This window comes from Scardinius erythrophthalmus (assembly GCF_964197995.2).
Source record: "Scardinius erythrophthalmus genome assembly, chromosome: 2".
NCBI classification, from domain to species: Eukaryota; Metazoa; Chordata; class Actinopteri; order Cypriniformes; family Leuciscidae; genus Scardinius; species Scardinius erythrophthalmus.
Window position 1 is genome coordinate 29,192,536 of NC_138222.1, and position 22,873 is coordinate 29,215,408.

The following is a 22,873-nucleotide window of genomic DNA, read 5'->3' on the forward strand; positions in this document are numbered from 1 at the left end:
GTGTAACAAAAAGCCCAAACGAAACAGACATACCTGACCGGGACATGTTTGCCAAGTTGGACGAACAGGCCTAAGGAAGGGTCCACTTTTAAGTAATGCGCTCTTCCCATGTACCCTGCCAACACCAGCATGAACCCTGGTGCGCTCCCTGGGTACACCCCTTTCAAAATCCCATTCTGTGAGCACAATGAAAAACGATATTCTCCAAGACAGTTTTAAATCTCCAAATTGTCTTGAAAAGGTAAAAAAGTTTCAGCGAAAGTTCCAGGGGTAGAACATGTAGGAAACACAATCTTAGTACCTTAAAGCGAATGAATTTCTTCTTCCAGGAGTGAAGTCCAGAGAGGTAGACCTGCCGAAGAGCCTCATGACTGAGCTGAAGGTCAATGCCATCAGGGCCAACGGTGAATTGAAAGGCCACAGCCTGATGAGCTTCTGCCATACTGGATCACTGCTAACAATTCTACAAAAGAACAAAATTCTTCAGTCCAGAACACAAGACTAAGTACAAATTATAGCAATGTGCCTTCACATTGTTACAATGATTGTTATATAAACCTGCCTTTTCACCTGCGAATAAAATGACAAACCAAAAACTAATACTCAATTACTTGCTTGCTTGACTCATATTTCACATTTAACTTTCCGAATTATAATAAAGCCATGAATAATTCTCAACCATTGGCTGACCCATACACGTTAATATTTAAATCACACCGCCGCCATATTACATATTAAGAAGACCACTTCGATTTTGCAGAGCTTTTAAAAACAACTTTTATTTTATTTTTTTATCTGGAAAGATAATCAGAAAGAAAAGAAAATAAATATGAAAATCTAATTACACATAGCGATGCTTACAGACCTGATGATGTGGCCGTCTTCTCATCTATATAACAAACACAACTAAGTCACGTGATTCAATGCAGGAAAACAGACAATAAATGAATCGCAAACACCTTAGACTCTAATCCTACTGAATACAAATCCGACCCAGAGTTGTTATCTACATGTGCATGTGTGTGTGTGTTTACTCAGTGAGCTATGTGAGCTTAGTCAGCTAACCCAGTGGACCGTGTTACGTCCAAGATGACGAATATGTCAAACTGCCATGTGCTGGTACTTACCGTCGTTTGATTACTGATTCTCCTGGCCAGACCTGTAAACGTGATCAAATGAAGTGTACAGTCGGACATGCATTCGACTGAATGGCACGGTGAATCCAGACGTTTGTTTTCCTGACTGTTACTACAGTGCAGTAGACACATATAGCCCGCCCACTCTGCATTAACCACACGACTAAAACGTTGCGGTTACAAACTAGCTTCAAATTTTGAAATAGCACGCAAATAGGGTTACTTAAATGTGATATTAAAATCAGATAACTTTGACTATTATTATTAGACATTAGGGGCTGACCTTCATCATCCAAACAGGTCCTCTGAGAAATGTCGAACTCGGAAGTAAGTTAACCAATCTGGTTGCATTAAACTGGATCGCGTGCTTAACCGCAAACCCAACACGGAAGTGAATGCTGAGTGGACGTTCTGCCTGCAGCATAAATATCTTTAATTACAATGAGAAGATACACACAAAGAGCAAATGGCAGACATGGCATTTTTCTTTTAAACAACAACACATGTAATGGGATGCTTACTAATGACTTTCAGTAGGGGAATAATAGGATTGCTAAACTGGACAATTTTTGGGAGTTTCTAATGTAGTCGAAAATTGCTTCAAAATAATTCATTACTACAAAGCAGATTATTTTAAAACAGTTCAACACGACATGCGGAAAACAGGTCTGCATAATACCTATACTCGAACCGTTTCCTTTAAAGCGCAGACTATCAATTCTATGGAGTCGTTATAACCTCAAATAGTTGAGCCGTGCGCGGAAACGGTGCGCGCGCGCCCTGTGCTTGAGCGCGTCTCGCTGCTCCACGTTTGAGGATGACGTCAGAAGGAGACCTAGTAGAAAAAGCTCCTGGTTTTGAGAAACAAACAGACAGCAGAGTACCAATATGAAGACCTGGAACCTTGCTCGGTCCTCTATAGTTTTTGGCAGTTTAATCATTTTCAGCATTTGTACCGTGAATGGTGAGTAACGTTAATATCTAAAATTCTAACTAATTTTTTTCTTCCCAGTCGAACTCTGCTTCACTGAAAATAAAATACTAGGTGGAGCCTAAAATTTGTCATTTAAATAATTTTACACAGCTTTGCTTTTTTGCAGTAGTTATGGGCATCCCTCACCAAATTTGACACAGCAAATTATATTATTACAATACATTACTTCAATGGTGAATGTTTCTTATTGTGGGAAGGAGTTTATTTGTGGTACTGAACATTTCACAGATTTGTACTTGATGCAGTGTTCCTTTTGTCTTCAATCCATTTTAGACCATCTTGTTTTACTCTTTCTGGCCATGATATCAAAGTAGGATTGAGTTTTGATCAAGTAGGGCTATCTGTCTCGTTAAATTGACATTTTGTTCAAAATTCTTTTGAATGATTTGTCTTTAGCTGTCTTATTCATTAGGTCATATTTAGTCTATCCAAATTATTATATGTTATTAATATTATGTTTTAAATTTAATATAAAGTGGATCTCAATAAGTGTTAACCATTAGTTAGTCACCTAACTCACCTTAATGAGTTTAAAAGGCATTTAAAAACATATTTTTTATGTTTTGATCATACATGAGTGTCCAGGTACTATTGTCACAGTTATTTGTTTCAAGAGTCTGAAGATGTTTTTGCTGTATTTAAGACATTTAAGTGTCTGTGGGTTTGCGTAGCTATTTCTTATTTTTATAGTTATTTGTCTTTGTTATATTTGAATGTCTTACTGTTTATTCAGCACTGTGATCAACACAGTATTATGTTGTGCTTTGTAAATAAATTGGAATTGGAACCGTCCAGATGATACGGAGATGTCATGGCCATTGTGAGGACAAGAACAAATCCACTGCAGAGACTCTGGGAAGAGATATGTACTCCTCTGGAAAATATGACTCACAACTAGGGGTTTGTTTGGCGATACTCTTAGCTCACAAGACCAGATGATGTATGATATTGGGTTCACAAGATCGAGACAAGGTGATATTTTTGAGAAACACTATATTTAAGAAATCTTCAATGACAAAATAAGACTGGAAAAATAGTCTTTTATTTGACTGAAAGACACAAAATGCCAAAACAATAAAGGTGCATTTTACCTATCATTTAACTAATATAGGACTTTCACTAACAATTATTTTGGTAATCGAGTAATTGGTCAATTATTTTGACATTTAATTAAGCAATTGGATATTTTTTTGTGGTAATAAAAATAGACCTAAGTGACCAATAGCCTTTAAAATGACCTAAAATACATACAGTATATAATAACAACAAGGCTATAATAATTGGTTTCAAAAGTATCAAAAGGAAGTATTTTTATGGTTGTATTGAACAGCTCCATTGTTGTTGTTACACTTTATAGCATGATCAAATCCTTGTTTAATATTGACTAAACGATATTAATTGAAATGTTTACTTAATCTTTAATATTTGGCCACTTTACGATAGAAATGCTACAGCCGCTGTAATTTCTTGAACAAGAATATGTGGACATCAAAACAGGCAAACTTAGAGCAAGGGTTTAAACTTTTATTTTGAAATAGCGATTAACAACATTTGGAAACATATTGATGTATTCTCCTTTGTTAGTGCAATTTGAAATTATTTAAATATATTGTGTAGCCTTGGAAAATGATCTAAATAATAATAATAATAATAACGATATAAATAATAAATAATTCTAGTCCACGGAATTCGCCACTTTCGTTATTTATTTAATTTAACCTTAATTTAATTGAGGAATCGTGATGGCCCTACACTAATCATCTTGTAATGAATGTCGCTTCGGTTCTACTTTCTAAATATGAATAATTATTAGCAGCAAAAGACAGAACAATATAATGCAAACACTGTAAAAGATTTTGCCACAAACTCAACTTAGCCATGCCGAGATAGCTTTTAAACTCGACGAGAAACATCGTCACTTTTTAATATCGTGAGATCTCGATTCACGAGTATGACAAGATCTGACAAGGAGACAAGGAGAGTCATAACTCTCCTACTCACAACTACAAAATTCTGGAAAGTAAATCTGTGCAAAGTTGTATAAGAAAAGTGCCTTTAATTTCTTGTTCAGGCATTTTCAAAGAAGCCCGTCTTAACCTCTACATCTTAATGAGCTCAGAGGGCAAATCTCCTAGCTTCTCAGGAAGTATGTTGTGTAACGTTTCACACATAAACGTGTGTCTAAGAGCATTTCATGTTCTTGCATTCTGTTCATGCCTTTTTTTTGTTGTTCAGCCAGAATGAAGCGCAATGAATGCTGTGCTTCCTAAACAGAAGATGAGCAGCATTTAATTTACAGCAGCGGCTATTTTGTTTTATCATTATTGCTTCTGATATTTTGTGCTGCACTCATGCACATACACCCACACAGTTATCACAATACAAGCACTTTTTTATGTTCACTTATGTCATAGAATCTTTCCTATCCTTGAAAAATATATCTGAACATCTGAACTCTTCATATGCTTTCGAAAGTTCAACATGCACATTGGCTATGCTGCTCACATCTCTTATCTTTTGTACTCTCCTGATCCTGTTCAGAAGCGTGAAAAGCGCTTCTTGGTTCTTTTGTATCTCTTGAAGCTTAATATTCAGGACCACTCCGTCCATTGCCAAATTATAAAATAAGAACTAATTCCAGTCTAATCTTTGTAATTCCATTCACTCCTGCTTATGTGTGTCTCTGTAGGAGATTACTGCAAGGTGAACCTGTGTCATAATGGAGGGACGTGTGTGACTGGCATTGGAGAAGATCCCTTTTTCTGCATCTGTGCCGAGGGATTTGCTGGAGATACTTGCAATGCCACTGAGAATGGTCAGAATTTGAAATGTTGTTTATCTGAATTTTACTGGTTTAATCCTCATTTAAATTTCAGATTAGGTTTAAATGGGTCACCCTATTGCCTGTGGAAAACCTTATTGCTCAGAACAAAGGTTGCTCTTTCATAGCTTAGGAGAAGAAATGTTTTCGGTTGCTTTTCACTTGTGGAACAACTTTGTCTCAGATACTGTAGATGTCATAAAATTTCAATAAATAAATATGTGGGTAGCATAGCATAGAAAATGGAAAAAATGGCAAAAGGAACACGCCGACATTTTGGGACTTTAGCTTATTCACCGTATCCCCCAGAGTTAGATAAGTCCATACATACCCTTTTCATCTCCGTGCGTGCCGTAACTCTGTCTGACGCACCCACCGCTAGCCTAGCTTAGCACAAAGACTGGAGGTAAACGGCTCCAGCTAGCCTACTGCTCCCAATACAAAATAACGCCAACATTTTCCTATTTACATGTTGTGATTTGTATAGTCATAGCGTGTACAAATAACAAGGTCACATGAGACACAGCCATCTTCTAAACATATACATACTGGGAACTATATTCTCAGAAGGCGAAGCACTGCTACTTCTGCGGAGTTATTTATTCCAACTCTGAGCGAACTCTCTGCTCCTCACCACAGGGCTTCTCAGACACAAATCACTCCGCCCAAGTAGCAGTGCTTCACTTCAAACACAGTTTGGAACATTGTTGAGATCTCTGCTGGAACAAGGACACACCAGATTACTCCTGTACTCAGATGAGAAATATGAGAGACATGGGCACAAGTATTCATTTTCTCTCCTTTAAAGGGGCTATATGCAACTGTTTCCCCAAAATAAACGTAACAATAGCCTTTTTATTTGACCATGTATGACTTAAACATCTCCTGATGAGCATACCTTGTCAGCTCACAGTGGGTGCACCTATAAGCCTGTATCCTATTTTTCCTATTTTCTGTCGGGTCGGATTTTTCGCGCGCTGTCTGCGGATGTGACGTCAAGCGTGTTCATGTTAAACGTTTCAGATCACTCTGCCACCACCGCTAGTCAGCAAACAAACTTAGTTTCTCAAACAATATATGTATTTGACTGTTCTTACCTCTGTAAACATAATGTTGACTTCTTTGCAGCGGATGACTTGTGAAGTGTGCACGTACGAGAGCGAGCAGAAAGGAAGAGCAGTTCCGTTTTTTGGCCACAGGTGTCAGTCGCGAGTTTAAATTTCAGAAAAAAGCATATAGCCCCTTTAAATCTCATTGCTGTCTTGGAGAAACTATTAAAGATCACTTTTTTTTCTATGGGTTTGTCCATATTGTGAGACTCAAATCAGAACTTACTCCTGTTTTCCTTAACAGGTCCTTGTAACCCAAACCCATGTAAAAACGATGGCACATGTGAGGTGATCGTTAACGCCAGAAGAGGAGACGTTTTTAATGAGTATGTGTGCAAATGCCAACCTGGGTTCAAAGGTGCACACTGCCAAATCAGTAAGTTTTGTACCACTTATTTCAGATTTACAACAAGCTTTGTCAGTATAATAAAAACTCTATAAGTATCAGTATCACTCCAATTGGCTAATGAATGGTTTTAGAAGGATGTTTGTATAAAACCTCAAAAGGAAAACTTCAATTGCTGAACTAAACAATGACTAAAACTAAATGATCACGCACACTGGGACTTCATAGCAGAACAAATTTCTGTATAAATATAATAATACTAGTGTATTGAAAATGACAACTTTATCACAAATTGATTGATGATTTTCTGTTCATGTCCTATGGGTAAGGCTGATTAAGACTCATTTATGTCCAGTTATGCAATACATGGAGTCCGTGTAAAGCATTTGGTGGTTAATTCGTGTTAAAACTTTTCTCCTACATGGCGAATATTCTTGTGGCTGCAAGTCCACAGCAGAGAGACTTCAGTTACTGCATGCTGTATCATTTGTTCCACTTTGTTTCATTGGTATAATGTGTATGTGTATCTATAATGTGTGGTGCTGTACATACAATGGCACTGGTGTAAACACTAGACACACCCAGGATGTTGAGCAGTCAGTGGTGGATAGGGAGAGCTGTAACCATAGTGAGTTTTAAATAGGCTTTGTTAAAATGTTCCAGTCCACAGTCCCTTTCCATGTATGGTTTTAACTCTTTGCTGCCTGATGTCCACTAGAGTGGACACATCTTTTAAAGCCATTTTAACCATTCAGATTATGCTGATACATCCAAACCACCATCACGCAATGTCAGAATTACCATTAAGAGATTCTGAATTGTAAAAAGCATTCACGTCTTTGTAGAATCATAATGACAACTTGTACCACTGCAACATCATGCGGAAACACTCGAAAATGTCTTCAGAAATAAAATGTACTTAAGCCATATTTCATAAGATTTAGGTTAATAATTCCTATAATTGCCTATTGTTTATGCAAGGATCAATAAACAAAATACATGCAACACAGTTTAAAGTAGCTAGCACAGAGTATTAATTATCCAATGTCTTGTTAAATAAACTACATGTTTATTAAAGGGATAGTTCCCTGAACATGACAATTCTGTCATCATTTACTCACCCTCAAGGTGTTCCAAATGAGTTTCTTACTTCTGTTAAACACACAAAAGAAGATATTTTGAAGAATGGTGGTAACCAAACAGTTGATGGTAGCCATTGACTTGCATTGTGTTCTTGTCCAATAAGGCATTTGCATAATGACTGTTATTTGTTACAGTAGTTCAACTTTCCCTTTTATATGGCATTTTGATTTTGATTCATAACATAAATTCAAAATGGCTGATGAAAGTAGGGATTTACCAGATACTTCTAAACTTCCTCTAATACAAAATTGCAGTGGACCAAAGCGTAATACATACTATTGCATAAATAAATAAAAAATTATATTGGTTATTCTCATTCTAAAGTTAGAAATGTATTAAGTAAAAAAGATTAATTGTAATTAATTCATGCATCAAAGCATTCTGATTTTACAGATATTAGACTAGCTGTAGCACTGGAAGGCCTTTAAACACAGCCAGGAATATTCACCACAGGGGCAGCTTCAGTGTAATTAGGCAAGCCTTAATCAAGCCAAAGAGGTTTTATACTTGAGAAGAACAGTGCAGTCCAGCCTTTGGGCATTAAGGAGGTTCTAAAATATTTCCACCTAATGTATTTGCCAAATTCAAACAATCAGACACTAAACTAAATCTCATAAAGCTCATTCATTTGAACTATTTGGCTTACTGTTAAGTTGCTCATGAATTAAATCTCTTTTGGTTCTAATATTCTAGGAGTTTGGTAATAACTCGCAACAAATTTGTTGTAATTGAGTCCTCAAGACAAGATTGAATCTTGTGTGTGTGTGTGTGTGTGTGTGTGTGTGTGTGTGTGTGTGTGTGTGTGTGTGTGTGTGTGTGTGTGTGTGTGTGTGTGTGTGTGTGTGTGTGCGCGCGCTTGTATGCCGAATGTTTGTCCAGGCTTTGGGCAGAGTGATGTTTTTTTGTGTTCTGCAATCCTCTTAACAGTTTAGGAACAAAACAACTTCTGTTGTTGGGATGAAAATATGGTGTATGTCTTTTTAATTATAGCCATTCTGTCATTTCAATTGTAAAAAACAAAAATAATTTCTGCTAGAATGATTTGGATGTTAGTTTCGTAATACTTTTCCAAGAAGACCAAAAGTGGTAAACAGCAGCCCACTAAATAATATACACTAACACAGTTGTTAAAAAATTTGGGGTTGGTTAGATTTTTTTTTTAATGATTAAAAATATATATATATATAATCCTCACCAAAGCTGCATTTATTTTATTAAAAATACAGTAAAAACAGTAATATTGTTAATATAATTAAAAATAACTTTTCTGTTTTAATATATTTTTGAATATATATCTTCAGAGTCACATGATCCTTCAGAAATCATTGTAATATGCTGATTTACTGATCAATTTAATGTGTACTTAGTAAGTGAATAAAAGTATTTATTTCTTTAAAAAAAAAAAAAAAAAAAAAAATATATATATATATATATATATATATATATAAATATTTAAAGAAATAAATACTTTTATTCACTTACTAAGTGAATAACTAAGTGCTATTTTATATATATATATATATATATATATATATATATATATATATATATATATATATATATATATATATAAAATATATATATATAATATATATATATACATTTTAAAGAGGTAAATAAACTTTCAAGTAATAACTTCACGACCACTAAAAAAGTAGGCTATGTTCTATATAGTATGAAGAATGTGTGTACTGTAGTATGATTGTAATCTGGACGTACTACATTTGCCATGTTGTCATTATCATGTGACCTACCAGCTTCAGCGTACATTTATAAATCCTCTCCCGTGGCCTCATGGGATTGTAAAGTGTTCATCATATGCACACTTCAGAATCTTGCCGGAAGAAGTAGCTCATCCAAGTACTTTTTGCCTACTCTTTTATGAGTACTGGGAATTCAGATATACTTCTTAGTTTTGTCACATACTGCTTTTCACCTATTGTAGGGAAGTATGCGATTTCGGATGCAGCCATGGAGTATTGCCAAACATAGGGCTATAACTGGCGTGCGAGTGTGTATAGTTTGGAATAAAGTCATGTTTCATAATGTGTACCTAGAAGACAACACCCAATAATGGTCCACCACATAATGTTAGATACAGTGGAAACAGGGAGTCAAAAGCTCAATGTGAATATCTCAATAACTTTTGAAATATCTCTTCATCATCTTGCAGATGTTGTGACCTTAAAGCAGGAATCTGCTACAGTATTTCTGACTCTCTGACATCTTCAATTAGACATCTCTCATTAGAAATCTATACCAAAAAATGTTACAGCATGTCTACTGGCAAACAACATTTATTACGTTTTTCAGTCCAATTTAGCATCCTGCATAGTGTTTAATTTCAGCAATTGTGCTGTAGCTGCAGTATGCAGCAGTTTACTGGAAATACAGACTGGACTTGGACCATCCCACCCTCTGCTCCACACAGAACTCTCTGTCCCCTTAGAGTAAATTTCGAGATCCTGCAAGCACCTGCGTGAGCATTGTGCCACCAAACACCTCAGTCACCACACTAATAATTATACATACTTCAGCTGCAGTTACATGACACCTCCCTTCCTCTGCAGAGAAGCATCCCGTTACAGCATGTCCAACTTACTGTTTAAGTTATAATTACATTGACATGGCTGTATTATTTTTGGTGTTCTTACACAGATGTGAATGACTGTGAAAACCAACCTTGTAAGAATGGAGGCCTGTGTCGTGATCTGGATGGCGACTACACCTGCCAGTGCCCTTCTCCATATGTTGGGAAGCAATGTCAGCTACGTGAGTTTTTATATGCTGGTAATCTTTTCCTGGTGTTTAGTTTCTAAGAGGTCATTTAATTCTGAGTGTCATAATATTCGTTTTAGAGTGCCTTTTCGCTGACCCTGAGTTTTGAGAGTTTGATTACAAATTCCAGAGTATCTGAGGTATAGCTGTTTAACGACTGTAGTAAGTCAGGTAGCAATAAGCCGTGCAACAGGAAGAGAATATAAAGTAGAATTCATGCCCTGTTACCCACACCATCTTTTATGGTGCAGGCTGTACATATGTATTGGGGATGGAGGAAGGAGGAATCGTAGAGTCACAGATCTCGGCTTCCTCTGTACACTCTGGCATTCTTGGGCTGCAGCACTGGGGACCGGAGCTTGCGCGACTCAACAACCAGGGAATTGTCAACGCCTGGAGCTCGGCACCCCAAGACAAGAACCCCTGGATTGAGGTTTGTCAGTCAGCCCTTTGATTTGAAGCTTCTTTTTTTTTGCCTCTTTAGTAAAAAAAAAAAATAATTCAAAAACAATTATACTTTTGAGAATTTATTGAAACTTTATTGAAGTGATAGAATTGTTTTCAAACTTTTTAATAAAAATGTTACTTATAATCTTACTTATGATATTAAGTATAATACCAAAAAATCTAAAAACAAGATACGCTAAAGGAAAAGTTCTTTATAGTGGCTGAATTTATCGGATCTGTATTCACTAAATTCTTCTATTCAAGTGCCTTTCACAAATTAAAGCAATTCCTTGTAAAATACAAAAACAATTGTTGCACTCAAGTGTTTTTAAATGTTTACTAACAAATGCAAACCATATATTTGGATTGGATTTCTTAAATGTTTTTAATGGGTATTTCTGGTGTACCACGCCAGGAAGAGATTTTTTTTTATAGAATAGTTTTACTGTTTTATTCAAATTATTAACTTTGTTATTAACTTTGTTACAAATTATTAATTTTACAGCCATCCTATGCATTTGTTGCTTGCAAAGTAAATAAATTTGTTTATGGCCTGTTCACATCAAGAACGATAACTATAAATATAACTGTAATGATAACTATTTTACTTGTTTATTAGCTCAAGCGTGTGCTGCAGTTTTGCTCAAGCTCTTTTAAAGTTGACTGGATTCTGATTAGCTGTCAATGGTTTTGCTGTTAATTAGCTGTAAAAAAAAAAAAAAAAAAAAAAAAACGAAGAAAAAGGAAAAGCTCCAAAAAATCTTTGTTCTCACCCAGGTGACGTTTCGAGCCAAGTGGCTCTCCATCAGACAATCAACTCATAAACTGATAAGCCCATATACACCATAAAACTACATCACATGATCAACCACATGACAAAACTAAAACATTTAAATCAATATAAACTCAACACAAGGGCAACAAACAAATCACATAACTAGAATGAAAGTGAAAACATCAATTAACTGAAAACAATAAACATATCAATAAAATAATACCTGACTACAAAAGGAAATATACCCAACATAATAATACAATAAATCCAAGCAAAAAAATTCTTTGTTATTAGGTTGTTGGGGATTGGCCCACTGAATGCCGGTTCTTTAATGGTTTTAACCACTTCAGTACTCTGATCAGGGAGTAGGAATCATCATATCTTTTCCACCTTTTAATTTATGTGCAGGGTTTCACCATATGCATATTAATTATGCATTGGAGGTAGTTTCTGCAATAAACAAATAAACAGAAGTAAATAACTAAATGTTAAACCTACATGCCCACATACTGTTGTGATAAACAGTACATTACCAATTAAACAAACTCAACAGCTCTCTCAAAGTGTGTTTAGCAGAATAAGAAACAAGTAAACAGAATATAAAAGAGCATATAAACAACTTAAGGTACATTATACAGCATCCTCATTATGGTATTAAAAGTATTATAAATATAGAATATCTTATACAGATGCATAACCATAGTTAAACGAGGTATGGCCAATATTAGCAAGATAAGCCACGATGCTAGCGGCACTTTCACGTGTGTTTCACATGACAAACTAATATACATAAAGATTGTGAAACACCCGCGAATTATAGGCTTAATGTTAGAAATAATCTCAGCAGTATAAACATACATATTACAAATATAAAGTCAGAAAATAAACTCACTTCGTCAATAACTTTTGTCCTGCACTCAGAGATGCTGCACGAGTGGAAAAAATGTGTCATATTCTGACAGCTTTGTATGTGTAACAGAGAATAGACAGAGAACACTTACGCCAAAACCGCATCCAATAAAATTGTGTACTTCATACTTTCCATATTTATTAAGTATTCTATATAATACACCCTTAAAAGATATTGAATACAGCAGTATATAATACTTAAAGACATACAATGTAAAGAATTCATAACAGCCGCCCCCACATTTGAGCAGCAAATGTGCAATCTAGGAGAATTCTTTAAGAGTCTTTGTTGTCCTTTAAGGCTGGTAACAGAATAAGGCGAGCAACTGGCTTGGTGTACACCTTGCCCCCGACAAGGACATCTGCTGTTCTCACACATCCATCATTACTGACAACAGTCTTAACCACTTTACCGATAGGCCACTGAGCTCTGGGAAGCTGTGGATCAATTATTAAAACTACTGAGCCTACTGTGAAAGTGTCTGATGGTTTGTGGCATTTCTGGCATGTCTGGAGCGTAGGTAAGTAGTTCCTTGTAAATTGAGTCCAGAATTGGTCCACAAGATTTTGACAATGGCGCCATCTGCGCCGCCCCATTTCTCCTGAGGCATACGCCACCTGTGGAAGCGATGCATCCCGCCGCCCCATGAGGAGAAGGTTTGGTGTAATGGCATCGAGGTCTGCAACGTCTGCTGAGACATATCCAAGGGGTTTTGAATTTAAAATGCCCTCTACCTCTACTGAGACTGTGGACAGGACATCTTCAGATTGCCACTTGGAGAGCAGCTTTAATGGAGCGGACCTCTCGCTCCCAGACACCACCAAAATGAGGAGCATTATGCAGATTGAACTTGAAGAGGATCTGGTAATCGGCTAACTGCTCTTTAATTGAGAGTCCATAGCTGCAAAGGCTTCTTGCAGTTCTTGATCAGCGCCACGAAGGTTTGTGCCACAATCTGATGTGATCTCCTTTTGTCTGCCACGTCTGGCTATGAATCTCCAAAGGGCAAGCAAGAAAGCATCCACATCCATGGAGTTGAGAAGCTCTATGTGGACAGCTCTTGTGGTGAGACATTTGAAAATGACACCCCAACGTTTCTCAATCCTTCTGCCTATTTTGACATAATATGGGCCAAAACAGTCCACTCCTGTAGAATAAAATTGGGGACAGAGAAGCCTGAGCCGCTCTGCTGGCAAATCTGCCATTTGTGGTACTTTTAGGCTGAGCTCGCCATCGTTGACAGGATGAACAGTTAAGCTGGTGGTGTTTAATAGCTTGACGTCCCCGCAAGATCCAGTTTTGTCTCTGTATTTCTGCATACACTTGTTCTGTACCTGGGTGCAACAAGCACTCATTAAAGTCTTTGTTGAGGAATTTTGTTGCTGGATGCTGCGAATCTAGCATAATCGGATGAATTTGCTCAACATTTGGGCTTTCCAGTCTCCGTAATCGTCCTCTGACTCTTAGTACATTAGTTGCTGGATCCCATTCTGGAGCAAGACACCTTAGTCGACTGTGGTTTGGTAAAAGTTTTTGTGTGTTGAGGGCTGCTATTTCCTCAGGAAAGCTCTGAGCTTGACACTCTCTCAATAGGATCAATTCTGCTTCGTGATGATCAATGAACTGGGTGTTTGTTGAATCATTTGTCGCTTTTTGACATGCTAGTCGAGTTGCCTCCACTAACTCTTTCCATGTGCTGAACTGAATGGCATGCGGAAGGGTTTGATCTCTTTGCGTAGTGGTTTGGCAACAGATAGTGAAACTCTTCAGTTCAGGTAACTCTTCTGACCTTGCCTGTTCGGGTCTCTTTAGCCAGTGTTCGGAACTCAGTTTTAGAAATGATGGTCCCTGACTCCAGCGACCAGGCACAGTAAAACGTAAGAGTGGTTTACCTTTTGTGATATCACCCGCTGGGTTCTGACAGCTCTGTATGCGTAACAGAGAACGCGCCACTTACGCCAGAACCGCATCCAATAAAATTGCGGACTATACTTTCCATATGTATTAAGTATTCTACATAATACACCCTTGAAAAGCAGTAGACGATACTTAAAGACATACAATGTAAAGAATTCACAACAAGGTGATAATGTGTTCAAAATTTAAATCCAATATGCTTCACGTTTTAAAAGCAAATTGTTAATATCACCCCGTCTTAGAGTAATTTGACTGCTTCAATGCCAATATATTGCAGTGTAGAAACCGAATGTCTCAACTTAAAAAAAAGTGTTGTGCTACTGGACTTCTAGGGTTATGATGCCTGATAGCACTTCGATGTTTGGCAATACGAATTTTAAGCTGTCTGCTTGTTTTGCCCACATATCAAAGTCCACAAGGGCAACGCAACATGACATTAGCTGTTTTACAATAAATCGTTCCTCAGATCTTAATTTTCCCTGTATATGGATGATTAAAAGTTTGTGTTTTATGCATAAAAATATATTGTTGACAACCTCAACACTTACAGTTACCAGAAGGTATATTACTCCAAGGAACAGATAAATCAGTTCTTACTAGCATACTGCGTAGATTTGGAGGTCTCTTAGACCACATGAGGTGGTTTTGCAAAAATCAATTGCAGATTGGGGTCACTCTCAACAATGTACCAGTATTTCTGAATTATACCTTCAATGTCTTAATTTGCCAATGGAGAATTTTGGATAAAGCAATTAACTCGCTGTTCTTTACATTTAGATCTCTTGACCAGACAATCTTGAGAAGAGTTACTAAAACGTTCTTCAGCAGATTGAATCCACTGCTCATTGTAAGCTCTCTGCCTGAACCTGTCTGCCAAGATTTCTACTTGATGTTGATAATCCTAATCTCTACTACACATTCTAAGAATGCGCTAAATTGGGAGATATGTAGGGAAGACTTAAGGGGAACAGGGTGATACGATGACCTATGTAATAGCATGTTACGGTCAGTGGGGTTACACTATAAACTAGTTTCAAGCCCAGTTTCGGTGAGAATAACATTTACATCTAAAAAATGTATTTGATCCTGTTGGATCCATCTTGAATGTCAATGTAATCACTGTTTGCATTAACAAGGCTATGAAAACTGAGATTCTGTGCCACTCTAAATGAAGAAAATATCATCAATGTAATGCTTCCACAACACAATAAATGTAGTAAACAGATTAGATACTTGACAGTATACACAAACTGTTCTTCCAACAGCCCACAAAATAAAGATGAAAAATATATATATATAATAATAATAATAATTTGTTACATTTATATAGCACTTTTCTTGGTACTCAAATACCCCTTTTCCACCAAGGCAGAACTGGTGCTGGTTCGGAGTCAAATCGGTTCTTTGTTTTTCCACCGCCAAAGCACCAGCTCCGAACCAGTGAAACTGGTTCTTAAGTAGCACCAAATCATTGCAGGGTCTAGAACGGAGCCAAGAAAGAACCGCTTGCGTCAGGGGCTGGGGGCGGGGTTACCGTGACCAAGTAGACGAATAGAAACTTGTGACCGCCATTTTTAAATAGCAGCTAGTCGAGCTAATAGCAGCTCGATTATAATATCCGTCTATGTAAGTTACGGCGAGCTGCACGAACGCGTTGGATTCCGATGTATTTTTGCAAACCCATGAGCATCCATAGTATTGCAACGTCCGTTATTGTTGATGGCTTGTTCGAGATGCATCGGAGCGGCAGGGACCGATCGGAGCTGCAGGAGTGTTTGGAGAGCGTACGACTCCTTGTGCTTTTAGATCGCTATCGCAGTGCTTTGATGTCATGCGGCGATCGATCTGCGAGAAGCCGATGCATCTCGAACAAGCCTGCCGTGTTTGTGTTTGGCGCTACCGCACTAGCGGTTGCTGGGCAACATGAGACGTATACAGTGACGTAAGATCTGGCTCTGTTGTGGCTCTCTAGCCGGTGGAAAGGCAAACCGGTTCTTAGTAAGCTCGTCAGTCGAACCAACTCTGAACCAGCTCTGGCTCTGGCTCTGAACCAGCACCCGGTTCTTGTTGGTGGAAAAGGGGTAAAACAAAGCGCTTTACATGGAAGGGGGAATCTCCTCAACCATCACCATATTTATACACATATATTCATTATATAGAATAAGACTCAATATAATGGTAACAGACATATCACATAACTATAATAAAAGTTCAAACATCAATTAACTAAAAACAATAAATATATCAATCGACATAACTGTTCACATCAACGCACAACTGCGTATTGATATGACACAACTGTGCATATCAATAAACATAACTGTTCATCAGCTGTAAAAATCCTTCTGTAAGTGATTCCTCAGGGCTTTTACTGAGACAAATATTCATCATGCTATAGTGCAGTGTTTCCCAACCCTGTTCCTGGAGACACACCAACAGTACACATTTTCGAACTCTTACTAGTCAAATAAACCTGATTCAACTCATCAGCTCATTAGCAGAGACTCCAAGACCAGAAATATATGGGTCAGATAAGGGAGACATCCAAAATGTGCGCTGTTCGTGTGCCTCCATGTACAGGGTTGGGCAACAATGCAATAGAGGAACAAGATGGGGGACTAAAATGGTTCAGTTTGTTTTTGTGTACATGATGTTCACACTTCCTCTTCTTGATTTTCTCATTTTAGATTGACATGCAGAAGAAGATGCGTCTCACTGGAATCATCACCCAAGGAGCCAGCCGCATGGGGACAGCAGAGTTTGTCAAGGTTTTCAAGGTGGCATCCAGCTTTGATGGCAAAACATACACGGTGTACAGAGCGGATGGCCAGAGAAAAGACCGAGTAAGAAATACAACTTTATCAGTACAGCACAAGCCTTCCTTAAAGGATTAGTTCACTTTTAAAAAAACTTTTGCTGATAATTTACTCACCCCCATGTCATCCAAGATGTCCATGTCTTTCTTTCTTCAGTCGAAAAGAAATTAAGGTTTTTGATGAAAACATTTCTCCATATGATGGACTTAAATGGGCCCAAAACATTTCAAGGTCCAAATGACCAAAGGGCTTTAAACGATACCAGACGATGAATAAGGGTCTTGTCTAGCGAAACGATCGGTCATTTCAAAAATAAATTAAAAAGTTGAAGTTTTATAAGCACAAATGCTCGCCTTGCTCTGTTCTGTGAACACGTTCGTGACGTCACGTAATACGCAATTACTTTGAAAAGGTCACGCTTTTCTGTCCTGACGAAAATTTTCTTTTAGGCTTTTTAATATTAAAACACCCAGGATACGCACACGAAATGGGCATTAAATGATAAACTGACACAAAGACATTTGAATATGTGTATATGGTCCTCCTTCCGCACATTTGTAAACACTGACTCGGTACTTCCGCCTACGTCAAGTGTGACCTTTTCAAAGTAATTGCGTATTACATGACGTCACGAACGCGCATCACAGAACAGAGCAAGGAGAGCATTTGTGCTTATAAAACTTAAACTTTTTTATTTATTTTTTAAATGACTGATCGTTTCGCTAGATAAGACCCTTATTCATCGTCTGGTATCGTTTAAAGCCCTTTGAAGCTGCACTGAAACTGTCATTTGGACCTTGAACCGTTTGGGGCCCATTGCAGTCCATCATATGGAGAAATGTTTTCATCAAAAAGCTTAATTTCTTTTCGACTGAAGAAAGAAAGACATGGACATCTTGGATGACATGGGGGTGAGTAAATTATCAGCAAAAGTTTTTTTAAAAGTGAACTAATCCTTTAAGTGCTTAAAGCTATTATCATTCCCTGACTCAGTATTTTTTCAGGTGTTTATGGGAAATACAGATAATGATGGAACAAAGACAAACATGTTTGACCCTCCCATTGTGGCCCAGTATATTCGAATCATTCCTGTCGTGTGCCGTAAAGCTTGTACTCTCCGGATGGAACTTGTGGGCTGCGAGCTTAATGGTAAATTCAGTTGAGTTAACTATGACTCACTGTTTTTCATATGAATCACTTTTTTCATGTTTACTAATTCTTAGCATTTAGCACTCTCATTTTCTCTAACATGACAGTGCAGTCCAGCACAATCGGTTGCACTGATCCACTGGGCATGAAGTCCCGTCTCATCTCCGACGCGCAGCTTACAGCATCGAGTATTTTCCGTACTTGGGGTATAGATGCCTTTACCTGGTATCCCCACTACGCTCGCCTGGACAAGCAAGGCAAGACTAACGCTTGGGCGGCGGCAAACAACAATCGCTCAGAGTGGCTCCAGGTGAGAATGTGTGATGACGTGTCTAGTTTTTAGAAAGCTGTTTTGATTTTCTATCTGCTGTTGTTTCCCTTTTCATCAAAAAGTGGTGGATTTAATTCATTGTTAAAGAATCATAACAGGAAATGCATAGATCTACCTAAAGACAAGAATAACTGTCTAAATTAGTAGCTAACGCTATTCCATTATTTTTCTTATTTAACATCAATTATTTTGCAGGTAACTGTGGACCGTAGTCTAACGTTTGCCTCTGATGTTTAATGTGTTTTTTCTCATGTCACAGCTGGATTTGGAGAAACCCAAAAGAATCACAGGCATCATCACTCAGGGAGCAAAAGACTTTGGAGTTGTGCAGTTTGTTTCAGCCTTTAAGCTCGCTTACAGTAATGATGGACAAACATGGAGCATTGTGAAGGATCAAATAACGAGAACAGATAAGGTTACAGTGACGACAATATCTCTGCTTTATTTATATACTGCTGTTAAACTGTTCTCCTGTTTATTTTTTATTCATTTTTTTATGTTACAAAGATTTCTATTTCAAATAAATCCAGTTCTTTTGAGCTTTCTATTCATCAGAGAATCTTGAAAAAAGTTTGAAAAAAGTAAATATGTAAAAAATATTAAAGGGGTCATGAACTGGATTGTTTTATTATTTTATAATGTTGCCTGGGGTGCCCTTATAATGTTAGTATGATTTTTATATCAAAAATTGTCATAATTTATAAATAAAAGCCATTTTTCCAAGCCTGATTTCAGCCTCAGGTTTGAACGCTCCGTTTTAAGGGGCGTGTCTGCTGTGAGACTGCAGTGCAAACGCCGACTGCTGTGATTGGCTGACATGCTTGCATATGAAATAGCTAGTATTACATGAACTCTCTCGAAAACTTTTACTACGTTTTTACTATTACAGCTATCGAGATTAACAAATCGTGAAAAGAATCGTTTAAAGCATTATATGTAAATCTATTCCATCACATGAAAGGTTGCAGCATGATGAGCACTGAGCGGATGACAGACAGTCTGTTGATCGCGTGAATAAAGATCTTATCATTGCAATGCAATTTTTGCACTCTCACAAATGCTTACACCAAATCACAATGCAAACACGATGTGAATACACAGTAAGAGCTTCGTTGTGTAGTGTAACAGTGTCATTATTTCATCACGAGTTTGGTAAGTGTCCAGATAAGCCCTCGCGGCTCGCGCTGTGCTGTTTGATTGACAGCTTGGGCGAATGGAAATGGATCGTTCTTTGATCGCTTTCTGTATATAATTTAATAACAGTTTAAAAAAGATTATTTTCATAATACTACGAGAAATTATGTGAAGTTGATCGTTTAGTCACTGATGCATTAATAGTATTGAACGATTTTAAGAGAAAGATATCTGAACTTGAATAATTACACATCAGAAATCACTGATCGCAGATCAGGCATTAGAATACACATGGTTTACTTACATGTTGCTGGCAGATCCGTCGGGAAATTGTGATTGACTGATTTAATAAAGTTTAACCATGCTGGAGTCCGAAGGAAGCTTATGCAGACTGTCTTCTTCCACAAACAGGCACGCACAATATTTAGTAAACAGCATGTTTATTGCTTGGAAGTAGCTCGATCCGGTTTAGCAATCATCATGTCATCCTATGTTATTTAGCATGTTTGGGTGAATCGGTGGGCGGGGCTAAACAGGCCGTGTTGAAGTAGGCGTTGATCTTCTTTTGTGGAGGCGGTGTTTTATCCTCTTTGACGTCATAGATCCCCACTTTGAAAAAGGAGTCGTTTGCTGAGCCTGATGTCTATAAAAGCTTTTATTGGACTAACAAGGTAGTTTTCAGTTCTGAAACTTACAGGATATTATTATAGTATGATGATCTCTTATATGTCAAAAGCTCAAGGAAAATTTGATTTCTCAGTTCATCACCCCTTTAAGTAACAACTGTTTTCAACATTGATAATAATAATAAATCAGCAAATTAGACTGATTTCTGAAGGATCATGAGACACTGAAAACTGGAGTAATGATGCTGAAAATTCAGCTTTGCCACCACAGGAATAAATGACATAAACATTTGTAAAAAAAAAAAACAAATAGAATTGTAATAATATTTCACAATATTCATGTTTTTACTGTATTTTTGTTCAATTACATTAAATCGTCATTGTAGGGTGCAGTATCGCATGCTGATTTAATTGTTTATTGGGTACAGTGAATATTAGGATTACATTGCCAATGAACTGCCAGCTTTCCATGTTGGGTTCTGGATACTAAGAGGAAATTAAATCATTTTTAATTATATGTAAACTCCGCTTGAGTTATTTTCCTTTATCTAGTCTTTATTTTAACAGAATTCTAAAACTGAACAAAAGCCTCAAAGCACATACCTATTACATTTAGTTATGTTCATTTCATCTGACTAATTGAAAAGTGTTTGTTTTTTTTCTGTAGATTTTCCAAGGCAACACTGACAACAACACATACAAAAAGAACTTGTTTGATCCTCCTTTCTATGCCCGATTTGTGCGGTTTCTGCCCTGGGAGTGGCACGAGCGGATAACTCTACGCATGGAGCTTCTGGGCTGTGATGATTAGTGAATGTGCTGAAGACTCTGCACTGAAGTGTGTCTGCTGGTTATAGCTGATGATTTGTTTCAATATACATTAGCTTCAATTGTTGCTCTGTATTTTATTGTATTGATGTCATTATTTTCATGTACTTTTGAAGGGTTCAGTCGATCTAATTTTTAACGCCTTTTGGCACAACTGCAATTTTATGAAATCACCTTTTAAGCAAATTTCAGAGAACATTACAAAATTTGAAAAACATAAACCTTAAATGAAAAAGGAGACTAATTGTAATGCTTTACTAAAATTGTTAGTCCCACAACCAATGAACATTCTTGTATTTCAAAATGCATGTCCTGATTTATAATGAAATATACAAATATATTTTACTGTTATTCCTTATCTTTGGCCACCAGGGTGAGAGAATCTATCCATGAAGCAACCTACCTGGTTCCAACTGTCTTAAATATTACCACCAGTGTTAATGTCCAATAGTAGACCTTATTCTGCCTTTTAGCACACAGAGGGAAAAGGTCAACTTGTAATTTTCTGTAAGCACACAAATACTGTCCACAGTATTTTTTCTGAACTAATCTCGACTGTTTGGAGTACATTTATATACAGTATGGGTCTGTTCGAAACAGTGCTGTAAATTGTAAATGAATTGAAAACACTCCAGGGAAATGTTATTGTTGAAATGTCGCATTAAGAGAATGGCTCACATCAACTGACTTGTTTGCACTGCATTTCTCTACACTTTATACTACAGTTTATACATTTTATAACTCGATTTTATCTGAGTCAATGTAAACAACCAAATTGAAATAGAATTGTACAACTGTGCAAATATTGAGTATCTTTTGTAAAACACATTGTCTTTAACAATATTAATAAATATGTTAAATATTTCTGCTTCTCCTTGCTTGTGGCTCAAACTGAGGAAGCGATGCAACGTGCTTTTTCAGAAATTAACGTGTGTGAGACTAGGTGGTCTTTTAATCTCAAAATAATAGATTCTTAGATATGTGGCTTTGGATTCCCTTCTCTAGTCAAAAGCATGGGGTGTAAGTGTATTGCTACTTTTTTTTTTTTTTTTTTTTTTTTTTACAAGAGGATACGGGGATTTCAATAGCTTAAACAAGGCACATTGTAGACGTGTATTTATAGCCAAAGGGCTTGTTGAATGTTCAAGAGAGAGCAAGTGTTGGCTAAAGTCCTTTAGAAAGATACAAAAAAGAGGTTTTCTATCGATAAACTTACATTTGTGGATAAAAAACTTTGCTAGGAAAAGAAGCAGATTGATAACAAATTCTCTATTAGAAATATCACTTTGTACTTTGGGGACCCCAAAATATACTTTTTTTAAAGTTAAAGTAAAATCTTTGGAAATGTTTTTAGTTTGAAAAATCAAGCCAGACGATCCTTGAATATAAGCACTCCCAAAAAATATGATCAATAGTTTCTGGATAACACAGACAAAAAGAGCATTCATCTTTGATACTATGAAATTTAGACAGACGATATTTACAAGGGTAACATTTATGAACAATCTTGAGGGAGACCTCAACAACTTTGTTGGTAAGCAAGAACTCTTTTTTTAGAGACCAAAATCTTTTCCAATCGATATTTTCGAACTTATTATTCCAAAAACTGATGC

The 22,873-nt window shown here is 37.0% G+C and overlaps 2 protein-coding genes across 5 annotated transcripts in view; one reads left to right on the top strand and one right to left on the bottom strand.

Annotated features, from left to right (window-relative positions):
* The window catches only part of cpt1aa (carnitine palmitoyltransferase 1Aa (liver)), a 22,416-nt gene extending 20,504 nt beyond the window's left edge, over positions 1-1,912 (bottom strand). The window contains exons 1-4 of one of the 3 annotated variants that reach the window (XM_081359079.1): positions 1,816-1,912; positions 1,420-1,551; positions 302-463; positions 34-176 (exon numbers count right to left, since the gene is read on the bottom strand). In XM_081359079.1, the coding sequence (XP_081215205.1) occupies positions 34-176; positions 302-442 (284 nt within the window). In that variant the 5' untranslated portion in view covers positions 443-463; positions 1,420-1,551; positions 1,816-1,912. Of the gene's footprint in view, positions 1-33; positions 177-301; positions 464-865; positions 1,073-1,127; positions 1,160-1,419; positions 1,552-1,815 lie in introns of those variants that run through there. The other 2 variants (XM_081359080.1, XM_081359078.1) reach the window with 2 other exon arrangements.
* mfge8a (milk fat globule EGF and factor V/VIII domain containing a) lies at positions 1,519-22,124 on the top strand. Of its 2 annotated transcripts, none has more exons than XM_081359089.1 (10): positions 1,519-2,100; positions 4,820-4,945; positions 6,305-6,436; positions 10,208-10,321; positions 10,579-10,760; positions 17,064-17,219; positions 18,197-18,341; positions 18,449-18,651; positions 18,932-19,087; positions 21,100-22,124. In XM_081359089.1, the coding sequence occupies exons 1-10, from the start codon at positions 2,025-2,027 to the stop codon at positions 21,241-21,243; spliced, it is 1,434 nt and encodes a 477-aa protein (XP_081215215.1). In that variant the 5' UTR covers positions 1,519-2,024; the 3' UTR covers positions 21,244-22,124. The 2 variants fall into 2 exon arrangements, with proteins under 2 accessions (XP_081215215.1, XP_081215216.1); XM_081359090.1 differs by having other exon boundaries at positions 1,556-2,100; positions 18,266-18,341.
* Positions 22,125-22,873: the final 749 nt, after the last annotated feature.